The 27,961-nt window shown below is 46.1% G+C and overlaps 1 protein-coding gene across 2 annotated transcripts; it reads left to right on the top strand.

Annotated features, from left to right (window-relative positions):
• The first annotated feature begins 5,095 nt into the window (after nucleotides 1-5,095).
• CRYAA (crystallin alpha A) lies at nucleotides 5,096-27,942 on the top strand. 2 transcript variants are annotated; one of them, XM_068915384.1, is made up of 4 exons: nucleotides 5,096-5,197; nucleotides 13,270-13,350; nucleotides 25,682-25,804; nucleotides 26,893-27,942. In XM_068915384.1, exons 2-4 carry the CDS (start codon nucleotides 13,345-13,347, stop codon nucleotides 27,100-27,102), a joined length of 339 nt encoding a protein of 112 aa, XP_068771485.1. In that variant the 5' UTR covers nucleotides 5,096-5,197; nucleotides 13,270-13,344; the 3' UTR covers nucleotides 27,103-27,942. The 2 variants fall into 2 exon arrangements, with proteins under 2 accessions (XP_068771485.1, XP_009677829.1); XM_009679534.2 differs by lacking the exons at nucleotides 5,096-5,197; nucleotides 13,270-13,350 and adding an exon at nucleotides 24,787-25,041.
• Nucleotides 27,943-27,961: the final 19 nt, after the last annotated feature.

Here is a 27,961-nt window from a genome sequence, read left to right on the forward strand (position 1 = left end):
ACCTTGTAAAAACCTCCTTCACTTTAGATTTACCTTTTCCGTAACTTGTGTAGCATGGTGGGCTTCTGAGAGCAAAAAAATGTTTTCCAAAGCATGTCTTTAACTTAGATACCCTGTGAGTTCTTGTCTTGAAATCTGCTAGCAATGTCAGCGTTTCACAGCCAGGGAACTTGATCTGAGGATGCTATTAGAAAACAAAACAAAACAACTCGTGTTTGCACCTTCATTTTCTTAGCAGTCCTCTGTACCAGGGGTGCCCCTTGCACTGGGGACAGTAGTGTATGTCCCCACCAGAACTTTATAAACTTCCAACTCTTTCTGCACCTTTATTTTCCTCCTGGGCTCAGTGTGCCAGCAGCAGGCCCAGCATGAGCACACATCAGAGCAGGAGGGTGCTGTGCCTGCACAGTACTCCAGGGTGTTGTAATTGCAGCCAGACTGTTCACATCTTCCCTCCCTAGGTATCTAAGAATGAATCAAGAGCTGAGACAAAATGTCTTTTTGTGTGTGAGCTTGTGAGATGTCAACAAGTTTGTAATTAATCCAGTGTCAAAAGAGCCAGCATTTTATCTACATTAGAGATGTTATCAGTATTGCAGCTGATTTAGAAGTAGGATATTTTGGCCTTGTGTCAGTCTAGCAGAACCATTACTGGAAGAAAGATCTGCTGCAGTGCACCTGTCTAACTGAAGGGCAGCGGTTTAGGCAGAGCCTGCTAACACTGGAGACAACATTATATGCACATATCACAATGAAGATAAAAGGCTCCTTTTTAGCAACTGCATCACTAAGAACATACTAACTTGTTCTGGTCTCAGCTTCCTAAAGTGACTTCATGTTGCATACAGGCACAAGCTGAGAAGGACAGAAACTAGAGAGCATCCGAAGAGGGGGAGAGGGAAGAAGAACCGTTAAAGGTAATGTTGACAGCACAACTATGAAAATGGGAGGGAAACCATGAGCCAAAAAAGTAAAGGAAAGATGTGAAGGAAAGGGGTCTCCAGAGGTAGGGGTCAAAGGCAGAAGTCCATGCATCTCTCTGTTTTTGCATCTTTTATTTTTCCAAAATCTAAGCCAGGATATTTGCAAGACTGAGGACAGGGAACAGCTTGGATGGTTCCCTAGCTTTATACATGCCCTCTGCCTGCACAGGACTGTTTGAGCCAGTGACTCATTTCAGGTTACTGCCTTGACCCAACTTATTTTGATTTCTATTGGTTTAAATGCTGCCACATACATCCCTTAAGTGTTCCTCTGACTTCTTAGGCCCAGTGTCAGTCATCACTGGCTACCAACTAATATATGTTGAGGAGAAAATAGTGCTGCTCAGGTTTGGTTTCCTGATTTGCCAAACAGGAGAGAGAAAGAAGTGAGAAAGACAAATAAGGGTTTAGATAAACAGCCAGTTTTAAGAGAGAAACAGAGCAAGGAGAAAAGGGGAAATAAAAATGGTTGTGAAATGAAAGACGGCAATGCTTGAATGTAGAAAAAGATTAAAACAAACACAGAAACACTTTCCAAAGCACAGTACCTACAATGCTTAATCCATTCACTGGAATGTAACTCCTTCTTGTCCATGTCCAGAACTCCTTAAGTTAATTAAAGAGATGCATGGAGTTCCAGGCCAGCGCGCAGGACTTGGTTTCTCAGGTTAAAGGGATTCCGCCAACACTTGTGTGTGCAGGGATAATTAGTAACCCACAGCCAGTAAGTGCTTTGAACAATTTGACCGCCTCTCTGCTTGATACGTCTTAGAACAAGGCACAACAACAGTAAGGAGAGAAAATCATTTTAAGATGTAGCATCAAAGAACTGATCAGAGAAGTCATCTTGTGTACACTAGAACAAAACTGTAGCTAGTAATTGCGTCTAATCTACTTCCATGTCTATACCTCCTCACTAATCACCGTAGTTATGTAAGCAGGTCTTATCAAAGATCCTTAATTATAGCTCCCTGAGTAAATGTAACACTGAACAGCACAGAGAGGGGTTAAATCTTTGTAGCCATATTCTCCATATGGATCCAGAGGAGGAAGAGTGTCTGGTGCAAACCGATTGTGGCTTTGTTTCATGTACCAGGAATGATGCATACAGGAATGGACAACAGTGCCGTTTAGCGTATAGGGAACGGGCCCCTCTCTGTGTTTTCCAGATCACTCACAGTTCAGCACGGGGCACCGCCAGTAGTGCTAGGACACTGCTTTGATGCTGTGGGTTCAGATAGATTAAACGAGTCAGATGTGAGCGAGGGATTTCAGAAAACAATCAGTGGAGGGTTGAATAGCAAGGAAGAGGAGAGGAAGTGCTGAGGAGAGAAGCAGCATTGGAGAGGTAACTATGCAGAGACTCCAAAGTGTGGATGAGGGATTAGGGTGTCTTATGGAAGCTTTCCCTTGGGGAGTTTTTGAGAGACTACCTCTGATTAGGAACACTGCTGATTCATTTGACTGTTGCTATTAGGAAGGGGAAAATTAATAAAGCTGAAGGATGCCGACTTAAGTTCAACGCATTATTTGATGTTGTGTTTAGCGCTTTGGTCCTGGAAGCCCCAGCTGGAATCAAGGCCTTCATTATGCTGACTCCTTTACATAAAAGGCCCTCTCTCCCTGCCCGAAGGAGCTTACAAAGTAAAGAAAAATACCATCCTCCTCCTTTTACAGAGGAGACAGAAATCAGGCTATTTGCCGAAGGGCAAACTAGCAAGAGCAAGCAAGATGTACAGGATGGGCGGGAGATGTTCAGAGTCAGGAAAAGAATTTAGATAGAGGCCTGGCATGGCAGTTCAGACACGGGGAGAGTTCACCAAGCCCAGGCTCGCTGGCAGGGAGGTTTCACATCCAGCCTGTCCAATTCCAAACTACGCTGCGCAGGCATCTTTGCACTCTCATGGTGCATTTGCTCCATCTCCTCACTGACACGCAAAATGGCAGGACCTCTTACCACCTAGTGAAGGTGAGGAGCCCTGGTGAGGAGCTTAGACCTGGCCCCACTGCCCCGGGGACAGACGATGGGACCTGGTCCAGGGAGCAGCGAGTACTGATGCGTTTGTGGGATCTCCTCAATCATGCCCCCTCTATGCCAAGAGGGAGACAAGTGCATCCAGTGCCCAAGGCTGCAGTCCTACATCTGGCTCCTCCAGAACCGCTTTCTGAGGCTGCATTTTATGTGCCCCATCATTTATACTTTCCCTACCAAAGCCAAGCAAGCTGTCCACAGCACCTAGGAGAAGAAGCTGGAGCCCAGTAACCATGGGATCTGTTTCTCTCTCTCTGCTTCTTTCACGCTGGGCAGTGTCTGTTCACTCCTTGGGTGCCTTCAGGGAGCGTTGGGTGCTGTTGGGGGCATTCTGTGCCATTTCCTTCCCCTCAGTTCCCTGCTTTTCCATTTTTGGCCATTCCCTTTGTTCCATTTATCAGCCCCCAGAGTCACTTGATTTCTGTGTATTTTCTTTTTCCGTAGTTCCCCCCAGCCCCCTTTCTAGGCAGGGCTTCAAGGTTTGTTCAGGTCATGTCCAGCCTGACCCTGAGGAGAAATCAATGCAGATAGTGGCAGTACTGACCTGTCAGGGGAGCACCAGAAAGGCCATTTTCCCAAGGTGAGGCTAATCCCTTGCCCTCCAGCTGTGCTGACCTTTGCACTTTGCCCAAATGTGGGCAACTCAGCTGCATCACTGTGCTGTAACAGTGGGGAGAAAGCATGTCTGCTCTTCTCTGGAAAAATAAGGAAAAAAACCCAATAGCCATAAAACTTTTTTCTTACACTTGCAGTGCCTGCTGCTGGGTGCAGTTCTGGCTCTCCTGTCTCACTCCTCTTTTTCCAGCCCTGTGAAGTGCTGCCCCAGCGCCTGTTCCTGAGGGGAGATCCACCTTGCTCCTGTCTTTCCGCACAGAGACTCCACCTTGTCCAGAAGGCCAGAAGGATTGGCTGGAAAGTGATGAAAGTCAGTCGGATGAGCAAATCCAGCTGGCTCTTTGAGATAAATCCCTCTTTGTGCTGTCCCGGGCAGTGTTTGAATGGAGCATTTTGTGGGAGAAGCTGATCCCTTTGGACCCCTCTGAGTGAGCTCAGGTACTCTTGGAGTATCTTGGAATATCTTTTCCAAGATACTATTTGAGAACTTCTCTGGGTATCACCTGCTGCCTCCAAGCATTTGTGGCAGTAAAGATTGAGAGGACAGCTAGGCAGTGAAGCAGATGTTAGTGGGAGCCTTGGCAGATGTGGAGAGAGCCCGATCAATCACACTCCTCTGTTCTGCGGTGGGGAGCTGATCTCTGCATTTGTCTGTGCCAGCCTCTGCTGGAACTGTTTGAACCCCTCCCCTGAGTTCAGACATGAGATGTGAAGCAGGAACTCGCTGATAAGGCTACAAGAACTGATTCATATGCATTCAAAGGCAGCCTCTGGCTCCCTGTGAAGGACTGTCCTGCGTGTGTGACTGCATGCACTGAGGTCCCAGCAGAAACAATGAAACATCTGTATGTCCTCCCTGCTACTTACTTAACAGCGTTGTGGTGGAGTGCAGGTTCATGCAGGCTCTTCTGTGGCTGCATTTTTATCCTGAGGAATCAATCCATGCTGAAAAGGCTGAGAATCCCCTTCCTGTCTGGAGGAGGATGACCTGGCTTCTGGCAGCTGACAGAAGCTCACTAGTGAGTGTATTTGTCAGGTGAAAGAAAAAGCGTATCTGCACAAGAGAGTAAGAGCAGGGCCTGCATACACGGTTCCCCTTGTTCCTCCCTGTACAGTCACAGCCTCCCACCTTTTGCAGCTCAGCGATGGCCTGAGTGTCTTGTGCTTTGTCAGTTTAGTACCCCTTATTAGATGTCTGCCGCAAGCACTTCTCCAGTCTCCCTTTGAGGCTGTGCAAGCTTTTTGCATACACTCTGTTCTCTGGAAAGGAGCTTTCAGGTCTACTACTTATTGCATCATTTTGTTTGTGTTCCTTCTGGCTCCAACTGGCTTCATTTGATTATGGTTTCCTGATACAGCGTGAACTTAACAAAAAGCTCACTCGTGGTGTACAGGGCAGGTCTCCTTGCACCCCTCCCAGTGCTTATCTTGTTCCACGTCTCATTCTCATCTGATGGTGTGGCATGCGGATTGAACTTGTTAAAATGGCTGGGTGAATGAGTCATTTTACCTTGCGATCACATTTTTGCGAGGAGAAATGAGGCTGCGCTGCGCAGATGGGAGCAAGGCAGGAGGAGGGAGCTGGGGCAGGGATAAAGGGGTAGTAGGAGGAAGATGGAGTGTAAAACTTCTTCCTTTCTGTAGTAGCAAAGTTATTTGGCTCAAACCTGTCATGGGACTGTACTCTCACAGTAGAGCTTTTTTATCAGCAAATATTAGGCCTAAAAAGAGCAGGTATTTTTGCGAGTGAAGTAGAGCAGGAATATCAGAGCAAGCTGTTGTAGATGGGGCAAAAAAACCTTGCAGATATTCCATTTACTGTCTGCAGGTTGAATTCTGCTCACATCTCCACGTTCACAAAAAAATCAGCCTGCCAGATTTATCCTGAAATACCTTTACAAAAGATATTTTATTTAGAAAAAGAGCCCAGTCGTAACAGTCTGCAGAAAGGAGAGGCACAATACACCTACGTTAAGCTTCCTTCTGCTTCCCTTGGTCAGTCACTCCCAAATCCAGTGGGAATTCTCCTGAATCAGAAGTGGTTAAGAAGCATGGGTGAAGAGATTGTTCCCGTTATCAGTGTGACAGACGTACTAAATTGGTACTGTATAGCTTTTTTGGATCATTGGACCCATAGATAGATATGCGCAGTAATGTACACCTCCTGACAGTAGACATGCTGTTCTTAGTTGCTTTTCACAGAAAATAGACCCTTGAATCCAAAGGGCCTGTGGATGACAGGTTAAAAGCTGCTGCTCCACAAGACAGATGCAGAATCACACTTGAGCCTTCATTTGCTTTGCTGTAGCTCCCTCCGGTGGCTAATAGTTAAAGGGCTCACACAATACAGCACTAAAAATCACTAGCAGAAGGTGAGCTGGACATAATTTAGGGCAGTATTTCCCAGGACAACCCTGCTAACTATGTGAGGTGCTCGGGATGAGCCATGAGGGAACAATGGAGCGTGCCTGTATGGCCTGTATGGTGGTGGCAGCAATCCCTAGGAGTGCTGTGTAGCTGCTCCGTTGCAGAAGCAGAAGAGCCCCTTTAATAAGGCCGTGCACCCGGATGAATTTGTCCGTCCTCCCCTCATGTGAGCTGAAGCATCTTGGGCACAGCACCACAGCACAGCAGTGATCCTGATTCTGGTTCTGCAGTCAGCTTGGCCAGGGTGGACTTGGGGATCACTTCACTGCTCCTGACTCTGTGTTCACAGAGAGGTGTCATGAGCCATGCTAGCAGACCCAGGCTGGCTGGATTTCACATGTTAAGCGTGAAATTCACTCTGACGTCTACCTCACCCTCTTCTGCAGCACGGTCTATGCCCCATGCAGTTGCAACATGGGCACTGCTGCCTTTGACCTGCATTGGGACGCCATCTGCAGGAGATGAGGAAGCAGGAGAGAGACCATGGCAGCACGCAGCATGTGGAGAAGCTTACTCTTCTGGCTCTCTGGTGATGTGTGAAACGAGGTGCCAAGGGCTGTTGTGTCTCCACTTGAGTAAACAGAAGCTGTGTGCTCATCAGGTGATCTGGGAGAGCCTGCTGGGAGGTCTGGAGACCACAGGTTAGATCCTTTGGGGGACAGAAGATGCCTATGAAGAGTCTTGAATGTAGGTTCCACTTTGGGAGAAGGAGGGATGGCTTAGGAAAGGCTGCTTGACCCTATATCAGCACGAGGGCACTTAGGAAAGTGACCTCAGCTCGAGTTGTGTCAAGGGTCTCCAGGGAAACTCCTGGTGTAGAAAGAGGAACGGCATGGTTGCAAGGAGCTCTGAGAGCAGATGGGGGTGTGACACATTAGGAGCTTACGAGGGGAAAACAGAAGCTCCTTGCCTTGTGCTGTGTGCTTGACCTAAAGAAGCTGTAGCGTGTGATCTCTGTTTTCTCAGCTCCCTGCAGAGACCTACAGGAGCAGGCAGCCTTTCCTGAAGCAAGTGGGCTGCAGTGGAGCCTGCTTGCAACTCCTTTCTCTTCCTAAGGGGCCCAGAGCTGGTCATGGCAGTTTTACCATGGGAGGATGGTTTCCACCTGCTCTCTGCTCCCATAGCTTAGCTTCCAGGGTTCCCTCTGCGCTACCCAGCATCACTGTCAAGGTATGTGCACTGTGGTGTGTTCATCCTGCCTTCACACAAATAGTTCCCCCACAGTTAACAAGAGGCTGGGACCAACCTTGGCCAGGCTGTCCCTGTCTGATGTGAACATGTGTGTATACAGTGTGAATGGCAGACAAGCCTGGATGTGGGAATGTATTTGTAGCCTGTTTCAGAGAAGCAAAAGACAGAGAAGGCGATTTACTATGCAGAAGCAACTGCAGTACGAACCTACAGGCAACCAGACTCTTGAGGGGTATCATGACATGAAAGCCAAGCTCAACCTGCCATTTCTCCACTGTTTGTTAGTCTTGCCCTTCAGAGGGCTGGACAAGCTACCACAGATGTGCTGACACATGCTCTTTATTACACAGGTGCCTTGGAAAATTTTACCCAACGTCAAACTGTTCATTTTCAAAGCAAGAAGCTCTAATCCTGTAAAAATATTGTCTTCAATTATGACTTGCAAAATGGCTGATGCAGATCTAATCAATTTGTTTAGTCAGTGCTGTGAAAGCACAAGCATCAAAGCTACTGTCTTTGACGCAGCTGAACAGCTGGGTTGCCTTGTACGAATTCTTTTCATTGTTGTTTTAGTGCTTAATTTCAGGGCAGTAACTGCAAGACAATAACAGACTTTGCTGCCACCTGACCAAGGAACTGAGCAGGCTTAAAGAAAAAGGTCAGTGTTGTTAATGCTAAGTTATTTGTTATCTTAAAGCACTTCCTGGAGGTTAGCGAGAAATATTACTGTTCACAACATCCTTAAAAAATGACCCGGCAGAGCCCTTTTTAACTTTTTTTTCAGTGCCCATTTTTTGTGGCCGTGGCCAATTGTATTTACAGCGCTAGTTTTAGCCTGTGCTCTAGCTAGAGTAACCCTAGCTCAGTAAGTTGCACTAAAGGTCTAGATCTGCTGCAGGAAACCTACGCAGCACTCTGGATGGCTGTAGAAATGCCCTTTGTGTGTACTGCAGCCAGGGTCCAGGAAAGCACCTTCCTTTTCTGGATTAGCAAAGGATAAAGGGAGTTTCCCAGGAGCTCAGTTTCAGAGTTAGCTTTGAGAGCTGAGCATTCCCACAGGAATATACGTGCAGCAGTGCTGACTGGTGGAGTACTATCAGACAATTATTTTCCTCAAAGATTAAAATCTGTGTAAAATAACCACAGCAAGAACACTGGTTTCTGCTGCCTTGGTGTCAGATAGTGAGAGAGCTGGAAGGTGACAGTAGCTTGAAAGGAGAAACGGAGGCCTGCTAGAACAGGGTAGCTGTAGCCACAACATAGCTCAGGGGCTGAGAACCTGACAGGAGGCTATTAAGGCACTTAGCTGACCCTAAATGAAAGAGGCTTTCTTGTCCCTTCACTGATGCTGGTGAAAGGGTTTTTACGGTTGCATCTCTCGTCACCTGGAACAGCCTATCTGTAGCCCTTGGCACTCATTAAGTTCAGATGTAAGCTTCTGATTTCAGTCTCTTGTTCTATCTGAACTGCTAAAAGCCTCCCTGTGGATTCAGCGGAGGAGTCTGGGCAGCTGCCGGCAGTGGGCTGGCAGCTGCAAAGGGACCTGGGAGGTCTCTCGCCTCAGCTGTCAGCTCAGCGCTCCACTCCAGCTCTGAGTCTGCAGAAATCCTACCACTTCATCCCGGAGAGACTGTGCAAGGATGGGCTGTGAGCACATTACAGTGTGTAGGAAACTTTGCAGTGATGGTGTTTCAGTCCCAGTGAGATGATTTTCCAGGCCCCAATGGTTCTCTAGGTCTCATCTACCACAGAAAAAGGCCAGAAATGTGCTCCTATACTCTCCTCAACAAAACAAGATAAAATTACTTCTCATACTTAAAGATTCACTCAGATTGCGGGGAGCCTGCATCAAGTCGCTTCCAGTCTCTACCTGAATCATTGGCTATATGTGAGATCCTCCCATGGACCTGACACATCTCTAGGGAAGAGGTTATCATCCGGAGTTTGAAAGTGGCTGACACTAATCTGAACAGACGTGGGACATGTGGCCCCATTTATTTGAAAATGGCTGAATCACTGGCCCAAAAATGACACTTTCTTGCTACTGTTTTTGAAAGAGCAGTGCAACAAGATTCTTAGGGAGAAAGTGTCATTTGCGACGTGGAAACACAGGGTGTTTGTCACCTTGAAATGGATGTTGAGGGAGTCACCCCATGAGGTGAAGAGGGAGTACTGGTGTACCTTTGTGAAAAACAGAGATTAAAACAGACCACATTTATTCTTTGGGGTGGCTGAACAGCAGCAGATACCTATCCAAGCTATTTTCTGTGCACTTTTTCACTCATGCACTCTCTGTCTTTTGTTTCTCTCTCTCAACAAATCAGCAGATACAATGAGCACCCTAAGGCAAGATACATGGCACTTTAATCAGTATGCCAGTGTCTACAAAAGAACATACTTGTTTTTTTCCCCGTATAAACTGCTTTCCTAAGCAGTTGTCTTCACTGGAATGTCATGGGAATTTTGCTGTACTGTGTTTCTAGACCAGAAGTGTTTTAAAGTCACAGCTGCACAAAAGTCCTGTTAGCATTGCTTGGTTTTTGAGCAGGTGTACTGATGCTGGCTCATTAAAAGCTGCTGTTGATTTATACATTCTGATAAATAGCTGCATTAACAAGGTTACTTCATACAGTTGTCATTCTTCTTTGGTGGGCTAGATTTTGTGGGTCTGGTCCTGAGTACTCATACAATCCAGTGAAAGGCCAGGAAATAGAAAGAGAGATTTCTGTTCAGTCCGTCTTTCCTGGTGATTCCTTATCCTAAGGCTATCTCTAGCCCGTCCTTTCTGTGACGAGTTGAGCATAGATTGCCATCTGTACCAGCTATCAGTGAGTGGAGGGGGAACAGGCTTGCAAATGTGGCTGTCATTAGGGGGCCAGTTGTGTGCCAGTCCCTCTTCCAACGTGCGGTGTCTGGGACGTTGCCCTAAAGCACACTGTTTGCCTGTAGCCTATAGAGGTCCATGCAACAACGGAGAGCTGGCAATAAGGCCCCCTCCCATCTGCCCCCTTTTGCAAAGGCATAATGCCAGATGTAGCGTGAGATGTGTGTGACAGTTCTGGGCTGGTGGAGGACTCATTGCAAAAGCTCTGTAACACACAGGAGAACATGAACCTTCCAGGCCATGAGTGCAGTCACACTTAGAGAGCTGAGAAGGACTCAAGCTACACGCTTCAGCTCCGGCCTTTACACACTATAGGGCCTAAACTTGACAAATTCAGTCCAAATCTGAGGGCCATTTATATAATTTTGCTCTGGAGTTGAGCTTCTCTTCGCACTTGCAAGGGTTCAGCTTTGGCTGTTTGGCCCAGGGAAAGGCACTCAGCTTGATAAACAAGCATGCAGCTTTAGGGGAAGCCTAAACCAGTCCTAACCTCTAAAGACTACACTGTCTTGAAGGCAGTAAGCCGAAAAGAGGTGAAAGGTAATAAGCTAAAAAGGGGTGAAACAGGGCAACAGCACCTATGAAATCTTAGCTCTTTCCTTTGCACCTCCTTTCATATAGCTGATAATTCAGCTTCCCTTTCTTTGCCTACTTGTGCCAGGTATTAAAAGAATGTGGCATACTGTCTTGGGATTGCTTAGGAAAATCTAGTTATCTGTGGGCCAGAATCAGCTGGAAGATGAGTACTTTGGAAATCAGGCTTTGATTTAAAGGTGAAAATGAAAGCTGAGCTCATTTGAAAATGAGCACCTGTGTCCTTATTATATAGAGAATAATGTTGACAGAGCAAGTTGATGGGAAGGATGAGACTTCTGACAGGTCATCTGGTGGGCAGTTTGGGTACTGGTGCTTTTCAGAGGTTCAAAGAAATCTGTGTGACTGAAAACTGTTACAAAGATCCCACTGATCTCCCTCCAGAGCTGGATACATTTTTCAGACTCTAGAGCATGTTTTACCTGAGTGCTTTGTAAAGGAAAAGCCAACCCTACAGTGTGATGTCCTATGGGAAGAGATGCTAAATGGATGTAGAGCATATTGTGATTTCAACCAAAGACTGCACATTGCTTCTGATATGCTGTGAACATATTGGAAAAATTGCCTGCACGACAGTTTATGGAGATAAGAAAGCACTTGCCAACTGTGCTATGTAAACCATGGAGCAGCCGTGTCAAAATCCTTGCAATAACATTCACAGAAAGTCAGTTTTTTCAGGGCAATGTTTCTTCTGTTTTGTATAAAGACATTTACTACATATCATTAGAAAGGCTGCAATTTTACTTACATGGCCTGAAATGCTCAGGCTCTGGGAATCCCAAAGGGAAGCCCCAGTTAGCCCAGTAAGCTAGCCCATAAGTTAACCCAGTAAGGCTGTCCTCGTTTTCTCAGAGATACATGCCAGTCTCTTTTCATGCTGTTGATTAAGGCAGGCATTCTCTTTGCTGATTGTTCACTTCTTCAAACAAACTGGATCCATGCAAGTTGAGATAAGCCAGCCCTCTGAATCAGAACAAGGGGTTGAAATGAAGTGGAATAGCTACAGCACTGCACATCAGCTGGTCCATTCACAGTTGTGTTCTCTTGCAGGTATAAATGAAACTGTTGTCTTCAGAAAAACATAAAACCCCAAGTTCTAGAAATAGGTAGGGTAAGAGGAGGAGCAGAGTGCCCAGGGACTGGCATGAGGGCTAGTTTTAGCAAGCACAGGTTTGGATGAGCAGAGGGAAGAGTGCTGGGTGCCAGGCTGGGTCGTGGGGCCCTTGGAAATGTCTCTTCCCTTATGAAGTGCCTCCTTCCCTCTCTGTGGACCGCTTTCTTTACTCCTCTTCTGTAAGGAGCACACTGAACAGTAAGCAGACCCAGTACTATAGCCAATGTGATCACGCCTTTTCTCCTTTCCAGCATGACTAGTACTAATCCCTGACTGTCTCCTTGCAGGTAAGACCATCCCCTCAAGGAAGCATGCACCCTCCTAGAGAGGATAAAGCTGACAAAGACCACAAGATCAGAACACATTTTGTTACCACAAGGGAAGAAGTTACTCTGCCTTCTTTCTGTCTTGCCTCTTGCCCTCAGGGCATCCCAGGGCAGGAGCAGGCTTCCAGCACAGGCTGGGGCAGTAAAAGAGAGGATAGCCACAACAGGGCCATGAAAGCAGCCCAGTCTTTATGCCCTTCATAGGATGGCCTGATTGCTATCAGGGTGTTGTGAAGGCAGCAAGCAGCTCCTTTGAAGTAACATCTTTTTAGGTACCTTGGAATGGGACCATAGTGCAACACAGGCCCAGAGAAGAGTGAACAGTGTTGGCACAAGATTTTAATCACTCAGTGCAGAAATACACAGAGATATCCCAGTGAATGACAGTCAGAGACACAGGGGCAGAGCTGCACAAGACTTTGGCGTGAGAAAGGAAGGTTGGATGCATTCAGTTGCTGGCAAAACAGTACATAGCACTGGAGGAGAGTCACTTCTCAGGTGGCACAAGACTGCAGTTCAGAGCATTCTTGTGATGCTGTAGTTGGAGAAAGAATACTAAGAAGTTGGGCAAGATTATTTAGTGCAAATTTTTATTTGCTGACCTGATAAAATGCCATCAGAAGCCTCCAGAACAGTTCTCCTATAGCCACAGCTACTCATAAAGTACATTACATGAACCTTTATGACTGAGAGCATCGCCACTGGATCACTGAAAAGCTCCTCTGTGACCTACAGGTCATTGTGTCACTCTTATAAGTGAAAAATATGCAAGGTCTTGTGTGTTTGCATGCTATGACTTCAGGTTTGGGGCCTTTCAAAATCGTTGCTCTAAATACCCGCCTATTTTTACACCCAGAGTTGCAACTCCTCTCCTCTGGACTGCTCCTCCCTGTTATAAAAGGCAAAGTTCCTTTCTTTCTTTTACTCAACAGCTGCAGTGGCTTTTTTTCCTGTTTGTTTTCCTTCACCATGTTTGGTTTCCCCAACTATGACCTTCTGACCAAATGCGTAAAGCATCCGGGAAAAAAAGCAAAGGAAAAGAGCAGTTGTTTTAGACTGGAAATGCTGCAGGTCTTAATGATAACCTTATTTACGCACTGCAGAGCTCTGGTCATTGGTGTTGCGTCAGCTGGCTGAAGTCTGTCCCTACCTGCTGTTCCTGAGTGTGACGCTGTTCTATGAGGGTAAGAGTTTGGGAAATGTGATGCTCCTCAGCTTGATTATCCCTTAGTCTGCAGTCTTCTCCCCAGGAGTGTGCTCCAGTCATTGGCCTGCGCGCTTTATTTACCTTGCAAGATAATAAGGAACATCAAGGGGATTGCTGGCTCATGCCAACTGCTTTCCCTCCTCCGGTGATGCAAAGCAGCCGTAAACTCACAGTGCATAACAACTGAGAACTGCTGAGAGTGAGCCTTTGCGTTTTTAACGCGCGCACACAGTGACGCATGCAGAGGCAGTCTCAGCGTTTTGTACGCCAGCCTATCATGCTAATCTTTTTGCTGCTAACCTCCACCGCCCTTATACTAATGCTCATCCTCACATGAGTGCACACAAACCCAGCAAGAGGATTTTGCAGCAGCTTAGGCAAATGGTTTATTAGGGTCTTTCTCTGCCAAGTGATGTTTTTTAAGGTTCCCATCACCAAGCTACTGTAAAAATAAATTCTCCAAGTTACCAGACAGGTGCCACTGTAACAGACTCGTTTGGCTTCCAGACATAAGGAACTGGGGATTGTTATCCATTGAGAGCTAGTTTTTATGCCTTCAGTTAGATGGACGCAGTGAGTTCCTTCTGGTCAGAGGGATGTAGAAACTAAGCCAGCTGAAAGCTGCATTTCTCTTTTATTTCTCCTCAATGTAGGGAGGTTTGCAGGTCCTGTGGCACCGTTCAGCTCCTTCTGGATCTGGTACAGGTTCAAAGTAATTATTCACCCCAGTGAATAATTTAACAGTCCCCTGTTAAAGGATGTGTTTCCTTGCAGTAGAATTCGGATACTGGTTGTGTTGTGCAGGGGGTGTGAGATTGCAGTCTGTTATGTAATTTGACTTTAAATAACCTCATTATACAGATAGGCTGTGTACACTCAATAGCTGGTGGAGAATCATGTATGTTTTTGCCTCTCTGTGCCTCTCTAACCTGAATCAGTAGTGTAATTTGCCTGCCAAAACCCTCTTTCATTAGCATCCCTTTTATATGCAATATTTCCTTCCTGCCCTGTTCACCAATCTCCATTATCACTCTAGCATCAAAAAAAACAGCTCAATTCCCACTGCCAGTTTATACGTGGGCACGATAGAGTTTATACTTCTTAGGCTTTTTCTTGAGGAGTTAGCTGCAGCATCACCTGTGACTAGCCAATTTGTTGAGCTTTTCTGGGTGATTTAACAGTTCATGCAATAACATCTGTCCTTACCTTAGTGTCTAGTGTTTTCCCACCAAGCCCTGCTCATGCAGTGAGAAGCTGACTCAAACAAGGACTGGGTGGTTCACTGCAAAATTACTAAGTGGCTGCAATGTTTGCAGAATGCCTTCTGCATGGTTGCTTTTGCTCAGACCACCCTCCTTCTGTGGCACCATGCCTTCCAGTCTTCTTACAGTGCTTCTCCAGGCCATTGCAGACTCATTCAGCCCCATCTCTAATTCTTTTCTTCTGCCCCTCTTCTCCCATGACATCAGCATCACCTTTTCATTTTCCTCTTTCCTTGTACCAGCAGATAAATGCACTTTCCTTCCTGGCTAGCCCCTCCTGCAATCTCTTTTCCCTCCCATCCCAGACACTACACCTAGTCCCATCTGCATCACAGGCCTTCCACATTGCTTCTTTGTCAACTGAATACCCATGGCAGTGCATGGATACTCTCTACCATACCCCAGCTCCTCCCGGTACGCCATAGCTTCCCTCCAGGTCACAGTGCAGAAGCTGGATGCTGGCCCTTTGGAAGAGATCTGTAGGAACACTCTGCTGTAGGCTCCGTAGGAAAATCTGCTCAGCGCGGGAGCGCTCATGTTGATCATGCAGAAATAACTTGCACGTAAACTGTCAAGACCACTGAAAGAAAAAAAAATCCATTAAAAAAAAATCAGAGAACCCTGTAGTAAAGGGTTTGTTTGTTTGTTTGTTTTTTAAATGGGCTCTCTATGAAGGTATGTCTTACTATTTTTAATTTTTTTTTTTTTTAAGGTTGAGATTCATGCCAAAAAGCCATGGACTTCATTTCTCCTTTGCTGTTAAGAAAAAGTCAATATTTTAATTTCTTGAATGGTTATATCATGTAGCTTAATTATTTGCTTCAGGTTAGTAAACATCATGCCACAATACAATCCTGCACTGCCAAAAGCTCCGGTCTGAAAAGAACGGGTGTAATTTCCAAAGCAAAAGGCATATTTTATACTGCAGAGACAGGGGCCGTGGAGTGCTCATGTAGATAAGATTTGGTTGCAAGGCAGAGGAACACTCAGCAGCAAGCTCTGTGAAGTTGCAAGAGAGGTGATTTTGTTCATAGAGAAGACTAGGGGAGGAAGAGGGCTCAAACTGTACCTCTCTTTCTGTGTGATCCTTGAGAAGTCATTTTACTTATTGTTCCCCATCACCATTATCACACTTACCTCCTTTTTAAAGTGCTTTGATATCTACAGATGGGGAGAAGTGCCATTACTTAGCAGCTGTAAGTTTCCAGACCTGCTTCTGTTCCAGTTCTCCTGCTCTTTGTGCTACAGATTTTCTTCGTATCTCCCTCTCTCTCATGTACTGCTGCAGACTGCGAAGCAGAGAGCATCTCTCATTCACTATGTAAATCCATTGATGAAAACATAAAATGCATTGTGCTGCTAAAACTTGCTGAGCTTGTTTGAATAAACGCCAAGGATTAACAGCACGTAAATTCACCATTGATTTGATGACAATGATGTTATGTGCCCCAAACACTGATGGGATTTGTTCAGTGTTTAGGATGTGGGCTCTGAGGTGGAAAAAAGGGATTGCTAGTAATTTTTTAAGCCTCTTTGGCTGCACCAAGGCAGACTGTTGGTATTATATGAATTCTTTAGATAAAATAAATATCTGTCTCTGTATGAAGAGAGTGGACATTTAACTTTTCCAGTATACAGCTGAATAATAAATCTGACTGCAAATTGGTATAAGCTAAGTAAAAAAAAAAAAAAGCTTCATCCCTTTAAAATGGGAAGGAAGGATATGTAGTAGTGCAAAAAGATTCCCAAAGGCCAGCAATAAACGAGGTTTGGGTCTTAAAAGCAGTGGGGCAATGATTTATTTTTAGGTAGAGAAGTGGAAGTGTCACCTCCACCATTGTCCCCTCTGCATTCACTCTCTTCCTGGCTCCAAAGTTCAGCAGCTTCGCAACCACAGTCCCTATGGGATAAAAGCTGTTGTGAATAAGACAAGGGACCACTTGAGACAAAACTTGCGGTACAAGAGCTGACAGTTCGTCAAGAAAAAGCTGCAGAGAGAAGGGAAGGAAGAGCTATGATGACATACACTAGGGACAGGCTTTGCCCCATGCTTGTTAATGACAACACTCCCTCCAGTTGCCCAGGAAAGCAATGCCATGGACTGATGCTGGCAGTCCACGCTTGCCGGGGGACCCCAGCAATCTCAGTCACCCTCTAACTCACTTGCAGTTCCTCCAGGTCCACAGAGTGAGAGGACACTTCAAAGAGAGAGCATTCATTTTCTCTCAAAGGCAAGATCCTCCAGCAACAACCTCGTGGGCTCACTAAAAGCTGAGGTTGACCAGCTGTCAGGATTCAGGATGCAGGGGAGTTGCTCACTTGCTCCCAGCTGGGTGCCTGATGGCTGTAGGAACAACCACGCATTAGGAAGGTATGGACAGTTGTAGAATTCTATAGGGACCTGGTGATCTCTCTTTAAAAGAAAAGCAAGCCGAGATTTTCAAAACTACACTTGCTTAAAGTTATGCTCCTAGATCTATGCTTAACTATCTTAATACATGGCCTAATTTTCAAAGGTGCTCAGCATGAAGCAACCCCTCCACTCACTGGCTTCTTTCTTGCTATGAACTATTCTCGAAGAGGGGTTTTCAAATATTCCTTTTGCTTTTAACAAGATTCATCTAACAAAAAAAGAACATAACATTTGCTTCCTCTCATATTTGGTCTCCCGTTGCGTTAACCCTGCAGCCCCAACCATCCTCGTTCAGTTAAGCATGTTGTGTGAATTACTCTGATAATATGGCTTCACTTCCTCCAATCAATTCTAAACATTTGCTGGATATTATCGTCATTCAAAACTCAGCAGAAATCTTTACCTGACCGCTTTCCTTGATATTTATTGGGGGTTGAGTGCAGGGGTAAATTACAGAATCACAAAACGGTTGAGGTTGGAAGGGACCTCTGGAGATCATCTAGTCCAACCCCCCTCCTCAGGCAGGGTCCTCTAGAGCATATTTCCCAGGATCGTGTCCAGGCAGGTTTTGAATCTCTCCAGGGAAGGAGACTCCACAAGCTCTCTGGGCAACCTGCGCCAATGCTCTGTCACCCTCACAGGAAAGAAGTTTTTTGCTCAGGTTCACATGGAACTTCCTGTGGTTCAGTTTCTGCCCATTGCCTCTTGTCCTCTCACTGGGCACCACGGAGAAGAGACTGGCCTCACCCTCTCGACGCTTTCCCTTCAGATACTTGTACGCATGGATGAGATCCCCCTTGAGCCTTCTCTCTACCAAGCTGAACAGGCCCAGCTCCCTCAGCCTTTCCTCATAGGAGAGATGCTCCACTCCCCTAATCACCGTAGCAGCCCTTCGCTGGACTCTCTCCAGGAGTACCATGTCTCTCTTGTACTGGGAAGTTCAGAAATGGACGCAGTACTCCAGGTGAGGCCTCACCAGGGCTGAGTAGAGGGGGAGGATCACCTCCCTCCACCTGCTGGCAACACTCTGCCTCACGCACGCCAGGATCCCATTGGCCTTCTTGGCCACAAAGGCACATGGCTGGCTCATGGGCAACTTGTTGTCCACCAGGACTCCCAGGTCCTTCTCCACAGAGCTGCTTTCCAGCACGTCCACCCCCAGCCTGTCCTGGTGCAGGGGGTTATTCCTCCCTAGGTGCAGGTCCCTGCACTTGCCTATGTTGAACTTCAGGAGGTTCCTCTCCGCTCATCTCTCCAGCCTGTCCAGGTCCCTCTGGATTGCAGTACAGCCCTTTGGTGTGTCAGCCACTCCTCCCAGTTTAATATCATCAGCAAACTTGCTGAGGGTGCACTCTGTCCCTTCATCCAGGTCATTGATGAATACGTTGAACAAGACTGGACCCAGTATTGACCCCTGGGGGACACCGCTAGCTACAGGCCTCCATCTTGACTCTGCACCACTGACCACAACCCTCGGAGCTCGGCCATCCAGCCAGTTCTCAATCCACCTCACCGTCCACTCATCCAACCCACACTTCCTGAGCTTGCCTATGAGGATGTGATGGGAGACAGTGTCGAAAGCCTTGCTGAAGTCCAGGGAGACAACATCCACTGCTCTGCCCTCCTCTCCCCAGCCAGTCATTCCATCAGAGAAGGCTATCAGATTGGTCAAGCATGATTTCCCTTTGGTGAATCCGTGCCGACCACTCCTGATCACCTTCTTGTCCTCCACATGCTTGGTGAGGATCTCCAGGAGGAGCTGTTCCATCACCTTTCCAGGGATGGAGGGGAGGCTGACAGGCCTGTAGTGTCCTGGCTCCTCCTCCTTGCCCTTTTTGGACTGGCGTGACATTGGCTTTCTTCCAGTCCCCAGGCACCTCTCCTGATCGCCAGGACCTTTCCAAGATGGTGGAGAGTGGCCTAGCAATAACATCCGCCAGCTCCCTCAGCACTCGTGAGTGCATCCCATTGGGGCCCATGGATTTGTGGATGTCATATTTGGACAAACAATCTCTAACCTGATCCTCCTTGACCAAGGGAGAGTCTTCCTTTCTCCAGCCTTCCTCTCTTGTCCCCAGGGTCTGGAATTCCTCAGGACTGGCCTTAGCAGTGAAGACTGAAGCAAAGGTGGCATTCAGCAGCTCTGCCTTCTCTGTATCCTTCGTTACCAAGGCAACCCACCCCATTCAGCAGCGGACCCACATTTTCCCTAGTCTTCCTTTTGGTCTTGATGTATTTGAAGAACCCCTTCTTGTTGTCCTTGACATCCCTTGCCAGATTTCATTCCAGATGGGCCTTAGCCTTCCTTGTTGCATTCCTGCATACTCTGACAATGTCCCTGTATTCCTTCCAAGTGGCCTGTCCCCTTTGCCACATTCTGTGGACTTCCTTCTTCTGTTGGAGTTTGGCCAGGAGTTCCTTCCTCATCCATGCAGGTCTCCTGCCCGCTTTGCTGGACTTCTTACTCAGAGGGATGCACCACTCTTGAGCCTGGAGGAAGCGATGCTTGAATGTTAACCAGCTTTCTTGGACCCCTCTTCCTTCGAGGGCCCTACCCCATGAGATTCCTCGAAGCAGGTCCCTGAAGAGGCCAAAGTTAGCTCTCCCGAAGTCCAGGGTGGTGATCTTACTTATTGTCCTGCTTCCTGCTTGCAGGATCCTGAACTCCACCCTCTCATGGTCACTGCAACCAAGGCTGCCCCCAACCTTCCCATCTCCAACTAGACCTTCTTTGTTTGTTAGTACAAGGTCTAGCAGAGCACCTCTCCTCGTTGGTGTCTCCACCACCTGGGTCAAGAAATTATCATCAATGCTCTGCAGAAACCTCTTTGACTGTTTGTGTCTAGCTGTGCTGTCTTCCCAGCAGATGTCAGGGTGGTTGAAGTCCCCCATGAGAACCAGGGCCTGTGACTGTGAGGCTACTTCCAGCTGTCTGTAGAAGGCCTCATCGACTTCCTCTTCCTGATCAGGTGGCCTGTCGTAAATCCCCACCACCGTGTCACCCATGTTAGCCTGCCCTTTAATCCTTACCCATAGGCTCTCGACTTGCTCTTCATCCACCCCTACGCGGAGCTCCATGTATTCTAGTTGCTCCCTCACATAAATGAGTATAGCTACAGTCATAATCAGTTATTCCTTCTTGCATCACAGATGTGATTGAACGGCTTGAAGCTTCTGACCTTAAGTACTGCCCTGGATGGCATGTGCATGTTCAAAGAAAAGGAAAGGAGTCATGTCTTCAAAGGAGAGGACAAAAATAGGGCAGGACTCATCCCTTAAGGGGAGAGAAATAAACACTGTATGTTCATTTCTAGCAAAAGTTTTTACTAAGCACTTGGCATCTCAGCAAAGAGCCCAAACTGATACCGCTGGCTCCTGTAGTGAGTCTGCCCTCTTTGCCTGCCTGCTTGCATACTGACTTCTATTGTTTTCTTATATCCTTTCCAGAACTGTGTCTATGTAAGATTAAAAAAAAAGCGTATAGTTTTCTCTTGCTTACCAGCTCACTCAAAGACACTTCCTTGTGTTTTCCACCACAGCAAGACTGTTAGGAAGAAAACTTGCAACAAAATGAGATATATTACCAGCCCTTACTCTGTTTGGCTGTTCTGAATCCCTTCTTATATCTCAAAGAGATGTTTCTCCAAAGGAAAAACTCACATTAATTAACATGTTCCAGCAATTTCAGCATTAAATATCAACAGACATCAGTCAGTCCCCTATATTATAGCTTATATGTAAATGTACAGGGCCATCTAAATGAGCATTGTATTACCTTTTCAAGTTGACAACTCTTTTTGAAAGGAAAAGCATTGTAACTCATTCCCGTTTTCTATAAAAGCACTTGACTTGAAAGGGCATACAGATTAGAGCAGAGAAATTACCTTTCTTAGTTCTCCTGCAACAAACCTGTTGAGAAACAGTAATCTAAACTGTAATAACATTTGAGAATCACATACAAACCTTCTACAGTTACACCTGACCTTTCACTGTTCCACAGCACTTTGGATGGAGGTGGGAACCAGTGCTCGGCTCACCTAAAATTCTGCAGGTGAGCAGGTCCATCACGCGGACAAACTAATGAAAGCTGAAGACAAGAAAGTATTATGCTTAATTACTGATGCCTGCTTTACTCAATAGCCTAATCTAGGATTTCTGCAGCTTGTCCTGGGCAACATGCTGGCCTTTACTAAGTGAGAGGAATCTCATGTGGTGGCAAATACGCACGTTAGTTTAGGGATGGATTCTTTTAAAGGTGAACTAGGAGTCAGATCCTGCTGGGAGACCTTTTGGGTAGGGCTTACATTCCAAACTTCCGTTGAGGCTTTGGGAAAACCTGCTTTCGATGCATTACTTCTGGATATACTTGTGACTATACCCATCGGTTGTTTCTTTATAGGAGCACCAACAAATCTTGTTGATTTTGCTCAGTAAGTGATAATGATACACACATGTTCTGCATCCTGTGAGAGTTCTGGTCACCTGAACTAGTGCAAAATGATTGCTTTCACCACTCATACCAAATTCTTTATTTAATCTAGGGTCAATGGAGTTCATTCCTGCTATTTCCTCCTTGGTAGTCCCAGAGGTACGTTTCCTCTAAGGGGAAGCACAAATCACGCCCAATGGGATTCATCTCACCTGCTTTGCTTGTCCAGAATTAGGTATCTCTTGTAAGGCAGCTGTGTAGGCTCTCTCACTATTCAGTTGAGATGTAGGCATTGCTGGAAGACATCTTATTACACCTTTCTTAGACACCCATGTTATACTGTGAGCCATCTGGAGGCATCTGTCTCTCTCCACTGACTGGCCAGGGAGCCTAGACAATTCATTTTGACTGGACACTTAACTTATAGATGTCTGGAAGTTTGATGGAATGAATCTCAGCAGACTGTATGTTGCCCAGAGACATGCAGAGCATGTGAAGTCTGTAGATTTCAGAGAAACTTATGTAAATGACATTTACCACATCAGTGAAATATTTTGCCCATGGAAGACAAAAATGTCCGTCAAAGACAAAATGGATATAATTAACACTAGAGAGATCCGTGAAAATATGGGTACAGGAGAAAGTGAAGACATAAAAATGTAAAATTAGTTGCTGCTTTTCAAATATTTGAATGTGAGGTAAGATGCTGCATTTTAGATGAAATTTAGGTGAAGCTTGTATTTATCATTTTCCTCCCAACAGCCCACTCCCATCGTCCTGTTGAACGATGCACACATGTGCTCTGATCCTGGAGCAAACTTCAGGCCATGGGTGGACACTGGATTTCACTGAGATTCCCTCTGAGATAAATAATTTTGTTTAGGTGAGCAGCTGCTTTCCTGATGCCTAACTGAGAGTACCAGTGTGCTACGATGAATGTTATTGAGAGAGGTACAGCCTGTGTGGGCTCCTTTCTTCATCCCTGCCCCACTAATCCACCCTTGTTCCTTCACAGGTAACTTGTTGGAGGTCAGAGTTGAAGTGAGATAAAGATTTGTCAGTTTCCTAAGAACTCAGTGATACCCAGAAAATAGCCTGCCATTGTGCGCATTGCTCCTTGTGCTGCTGGCATACCTCTCCTTTGGCTCTTTCTAGTCTTTGATTTGAGAAACAGAGGAGATGTTCCTAAAGCGCTGCAGGAATTTTGTCAACATGTGATGCATAGCCTGTGTCCATACATGAGTGCTGTTACTCCTGTGATCCCAAATCTATTTCACTTTCTGTATTACATCATGGTTCCCACCTGCTCCTCTACCAGCAAAATAAATCATTTACTTAATATGCTCCACTGAGCAGCTTGGGATTTGAACCTATTCCTAAATCTCCCCTTTCACTTTGCAGATACCAGCTCACTGTTACCATGTGAGTAAACACAGGCTATCAGGTCTCTGGTACTGGAAGACTGAAGAGAGTTTTTCTGTCCTGGGGCTAAGGCTCTAACATCACAGACCTCTTGAATAAAAATCTTGGAAGCACTTTATGACTCTTATTTATCTCCACTCTCTATTTTCAAACAAAATAACTAATTTGGGACAATGAGACTGGATGCCCTGGTCTACTGGGGAGTAAGTCTATCTGTTGTGCCCTTTTTCTCTGTGTTTTTTGAGGAGGGATTGGTTTAGGTTGAGCACTTGATTTCAGAAAGGCATTTGTGCCTGAAAGTCAAGACTAGACCGTAGAGCCTTTTGTTGCTGAAAGTGGGTGATGTTGAACCTAAACTCTGTCTATCATAGCATTTTGCGCTGCCTCACTGGTGTTTTTCTAGTCAACTTCCTGCTTTCAGTTAAAGAAACCTCCTTTAATGAGAAATTCTGGTTCCTACTTTTCAGCACCTGCCTCTGTGCACTGTGTGGAGAGGGTTCATATCTCAGAATCAAGGCCAAGGACTTCCCAAAACTGCATGGTACCTAAATGCCAGAGAATGCTCAGCTGATCATTTTTTTGCCTCAGTCCTTTGCTGAATTTAGCTTCTCTGACCTGCATTGATCCCGTTTCTCCTCAGCCTTTACATGAAGGGCTAGGGCCAGGATCTCCAGTCCTTGGTGCCATGAGAAGTTGATTCAGCCCCTCAGGTCAGAAATGCCTTTTGGAGGTGCCCTTTCCTCTCTCTTTCTTGCACGCTGGTGACTGTAAAAGGTGCTGAGACTGACAAAGACTCCTAATTTCTCTCTCTGCTGTCCAGAACACCAACAGGATTTAGTATTTCAATAACTGACTCCAATGGAAATGGGAGTTAGGCTGTTGCTACAGACTTGTGCTGAGTCTTGCTGGGGAGAGAGGGTACTGTGCTGCCCTTTCTCCAAGCTGTCACCTCAGCTCTCTAGCAGAGAGTGCTGCTCTGGCAGCAGGGTGTGTGCGTGCCCCTTCCTCATCCAATTCAGGATAGGGTGCGGCCACTTAAAGGCAGCTTTAAATGAAACAGAAACGCAAAACAACCATAACCAGAAACGCATGCGAGCGGGATCTGTGTCCTGACATGAGGGAGATAAAAGAATCTGCCCCAACCTTCCTAAAGCAGAACAAAGACACTCTCCAGTGCTCCTTTGAAACTGTCATTATGGGGAGGGGGGCAAAGAAGCTCGTTTTCCCTTCTTTTGGCAAAGTATCCATTTGTGAGAAGTTTACAGTCTGTGAAATCTGTGTTCACGCTCTGCATCATGCATTAGTATTTTTGCCCTCCCCCCTCTGCCAGGATCCCTGCTACAAAAATATCTGTCCCCTCTTAAGTGTCAGAGATACTTTATAGCATATGACAAAAAAGTGTCCCCCTTTTCAACCTGAATCAAACCCTTTTTTCTTCTCTTGAAAGAAGAAAGAATCTATTATTTCATTTATTTCAAAAGGACTTCATGTCTCTGTTTCAAGCAGTGAAAGACAGAAGCAAATTCAAACAAAAACCCACAGGCTGATTACAGAGACCCATGAAACAGGCCTTCCCAAACATCTTTGGAAAGCTCACTGGAAGTGTCTCATTTAACCTGTTTCTTTAGAGGATGTGCCGGTGCCTCTGGGCAGAGGTACCTGCCCCTTGTATCACAGCCTGCTGCCTGGCAGTGCCCGTCCAGAAGATCCCACGTGGACTCCAACCAGACTGTCATTTCCAGGTCAATCTCCGCATTTCTGCTGACCGTGTTGCCTTTATCATGAGATCATGTCTTTCCAGAGAAATCCCACTAATGCCTCCATTCTGTGAGACTGGTATATATAGAGGCAGCTTTTCTGGGCTACGCTGTGCGGTCCAGCAAAGGCATCACTGTCTTCCGAGTGGTTGCACTGCCCTCGCTCTCTCCCGTTGAAAACACAGCAGCAGCAATCATGGACATTACCATCCAGCACCCCTGGTTCAAACGTGCTCTGGGACCCCTGATTCCAAGCCGTTTGTTCGACCAGTTTTTCGGAGAGGGTCTTCTCGAGTATGATCTTCTGCCTTTGTTCTCTTCCACTATCAGCCCTTACTACAGGCAGTCTCTCTTCCGCAGCGTGCTGGAGTCAGGCATTTCAGAGGTAAGGGTTCTCGATTTCCTCTTCTTTTCCTTACTTTCCTTCCTTACATTTCCATCCTCTTCTCTCCCCCTGCTACTTTCCAGAGTGCAATCAGACCCTGTAACCTAGCACTCTGATGCGAATGGGTGAGGAAGACTGCCAGCCTGCTGCCAAAAACTCAGCCTGCCTGACCCTTCTGGACACAGAAGGAAATCTTAGCTCAGGAGAAGGCTTCCCATCAAGAAACGGAAAATGATTCGGCTCCTAAGAGTTGCCTATGACTTAAAAGACTTAAGACTTTTGATCTCCTTTCGCTGCTGAGTGCAAATACGCAGTATACCTTTAATGACAGATTACTAAGTGCAGTCGAACTGATACACCACAAAAGAGTAGCAACAAGAAGTGATGTGTATCCCAGAGCGATAGGAAGGGTGTAGATGCTTACCATGGCTTCCCAGGATCTCTGGGGCCTCGCCCACTGTGATGTGAAGGAAGACTCCTGCTGATGCCAGTGGGCTGTGAATCGACTTGGTCTGTAGTCGCAGAAGGGAAAATCATAACACTGTGAAACTACAGCTCCTTGTCTTTTAAGCTGACACAACGCTGCCACTGCCTCCACTTTTAAAACTTGGGTCATATTTTTTAACAATGCTCATTTCAGGTGAGATCTGACCGGGAAAAATTTACAATCATGCTGGATGTAAAACACTTCTCTCCTGAAGACCTAAGTGTGAAGATTATTGATGACTTTGTGGAAATCCATGGCAAGCACAATGAAAGACAGGTAAGTGGAAATAACAATGAAGGTGAAGCAACTGGGGAATCAAGCTCTATTTTCTGTCATTCTGATGTTCCTCCGGGAAGGAAAAAAAAATCAGAGGAAGGAATTGTCATCACTGATTGTCATTACTGGTGTGCTCAGTCCTGATAGAGCCCAAACCTGATATCTGACAATAATGAGCTAACCCAGTTCTCTTGTTTATTTTAAATCTTCATCTTCCGTAACTGTCAGAGGACGATCTGTATTGTTCACTAATAACGTCTGACTGGAAAAGAGCATTATCTGGCACTGCCAAAGCATGGCTGAGTTTTCATAAGCCAGATCATTAGTGAAAACAAGAGTTTTCACATGCTGATCTGGAAGAGAAAAGCAAAACCAAACAAAACAAAATAAAAACAGCCAAGTGCCTCGGGCTTGGAAACTTTAACACATATGTCATGGAAATATTTGTGGGGGTTGAAAAGTGAATTATGCCAGCAGGGGTTTAATTCTTTTCATACACTTTTTGACCAAATGAAACTCTAGCTCCAAAACAGTATATATGTTTTTTAATATAGCTATTTTTTCTGTGGCTGTTACTACAGAGGCTGAATTAAAAAATAAAAAGTATTTCTCATTCTTTTAGCTGAAAAAAAAGGAGGCCGAGATTGTATCCTTTGGCCGACACAGTGTTGCTGCCTATTAAGGAAATACACACAAACACACGCACTGCTTATCACTTCTCTGAATTTCAAACTTTGTCTTCAGACATCCTTTCAAATTGGAGGCTGTGGCAGGGACCGTGTGAATCAGACCGTGCAGTATAATGAGGCCAAAATTCTATCCTGCCGGTCTGTTCATCTCTCTTGGCTTCAGGGGTGTCACAGGGGACACCACTCAAGACAGGATCTGGCCCTGCTAAACTGTAAAATAGAGTAAAATGCAAATATTTGCCTGATGATATCTGCAGTAAAATCTCATGATAAGCCACTGTAAATACGGGGCTCCATGCTACTGATCCTGCGAGTTAGGACAAGCGGATGGGCAGGCATGAAATGATGCCATGGGGGTATCTGACCAAATTACCTTCTGTTTCCGCCCTCACCTCTCAGGATGACCACGGCTACATCTCCCGTGAATTCCACCGCCGGTACCGCCTGCCCTCCAACGTGGACCAGTCTGCCATCACCTGCTCCCTGTCCAGCGACGGCATGCTGACCTTCTCTGGCCCCAAGGTCCAAGCCAACATGGACCCAAGCCACAGTGAGAGACCCATCCCTGTGTCCCGGGAGGAGAAGCCCACCTCTGCGCCTTCCTCTTAGGCTGAACCTGTTGCTGAAATATGCAGGCTGTCATGATCTGCAGGCCTCATTCCCAGAGCCGTTGTGTAGATATCAGTGAATATCTAGAGGGGTTTATTTTCTTTTCTGGTTCAGTTTTTCTTTTCTTGAACGGAATGAGGGGCTGGGTGATCAGCTGGTGGACTTTGAAGCTTAAACCTGCAAGCTGTGCTGTCGGGATGGCATGGATCACGTGTGCTGCCACACTGACATACTTGCTGAAAGGGTCTTCGTCTGGTGCTGTAGTCCATAGCCACCATCACATAGGAGGCGGTGCAAAAGTAATACTGACTCCCGATGCACCAATTCTTGATGTGAGGTTTGAGCAGGGGAAAAGCCTTGCAGACTTACTCTATCCCACACAGTTAGAGTTAAACTGATTACTGTAAAAAAACAACACAGCCAAAGCAAGTCCCCCACCTGAGATACTGTGTATGTGCAATGAATGTACCACGAGTTCCTTACAACCACAGGACAAATAACAACGTGTTATGTTCAGGGGTTGCAACATATCTTTTTTTTTCAGCGAAGTGTTTGAGTGTATCTGTTCACACCATTACCTTGTCATTTCCCTTCGGGACAACTGATGCAAGGACAAGCATGTCTTTCCAATGTCTCAGCAGGCCCTTCAGGGAGAGAGGGGGGCTCATCACTGTGCAGAGGCTTCAAATCCCTACCAAGCCTTCCCCAGCTTGTGCATAACACACCATCTTTCTTACTCTTGCTGTAATTCTAATGTAGCTCCATCTGTTCTACTGGTATCTGGCACTCAATTTGAGAACTCAGTCAGCGGCAGTCAATAAAGAGGTATAGGAAACATGCAATTGGCTTTCTTGGGTTT

This window comes from Struthio camelus, chromosome 1 (genome assembly GCF_040807025.1).
Source record: "Struthio camelus isolate bStrCam1 chromosome 1, bStrCam1.hap1, whole genome shotgun sequence".
Classification (NCBI taxonomy): domain Eukaryota; kingdom Metazoa; phylum Chordata; class Aves; order Struthioniformes; family Struthionidae; genus Struthio; species Struthio camelus.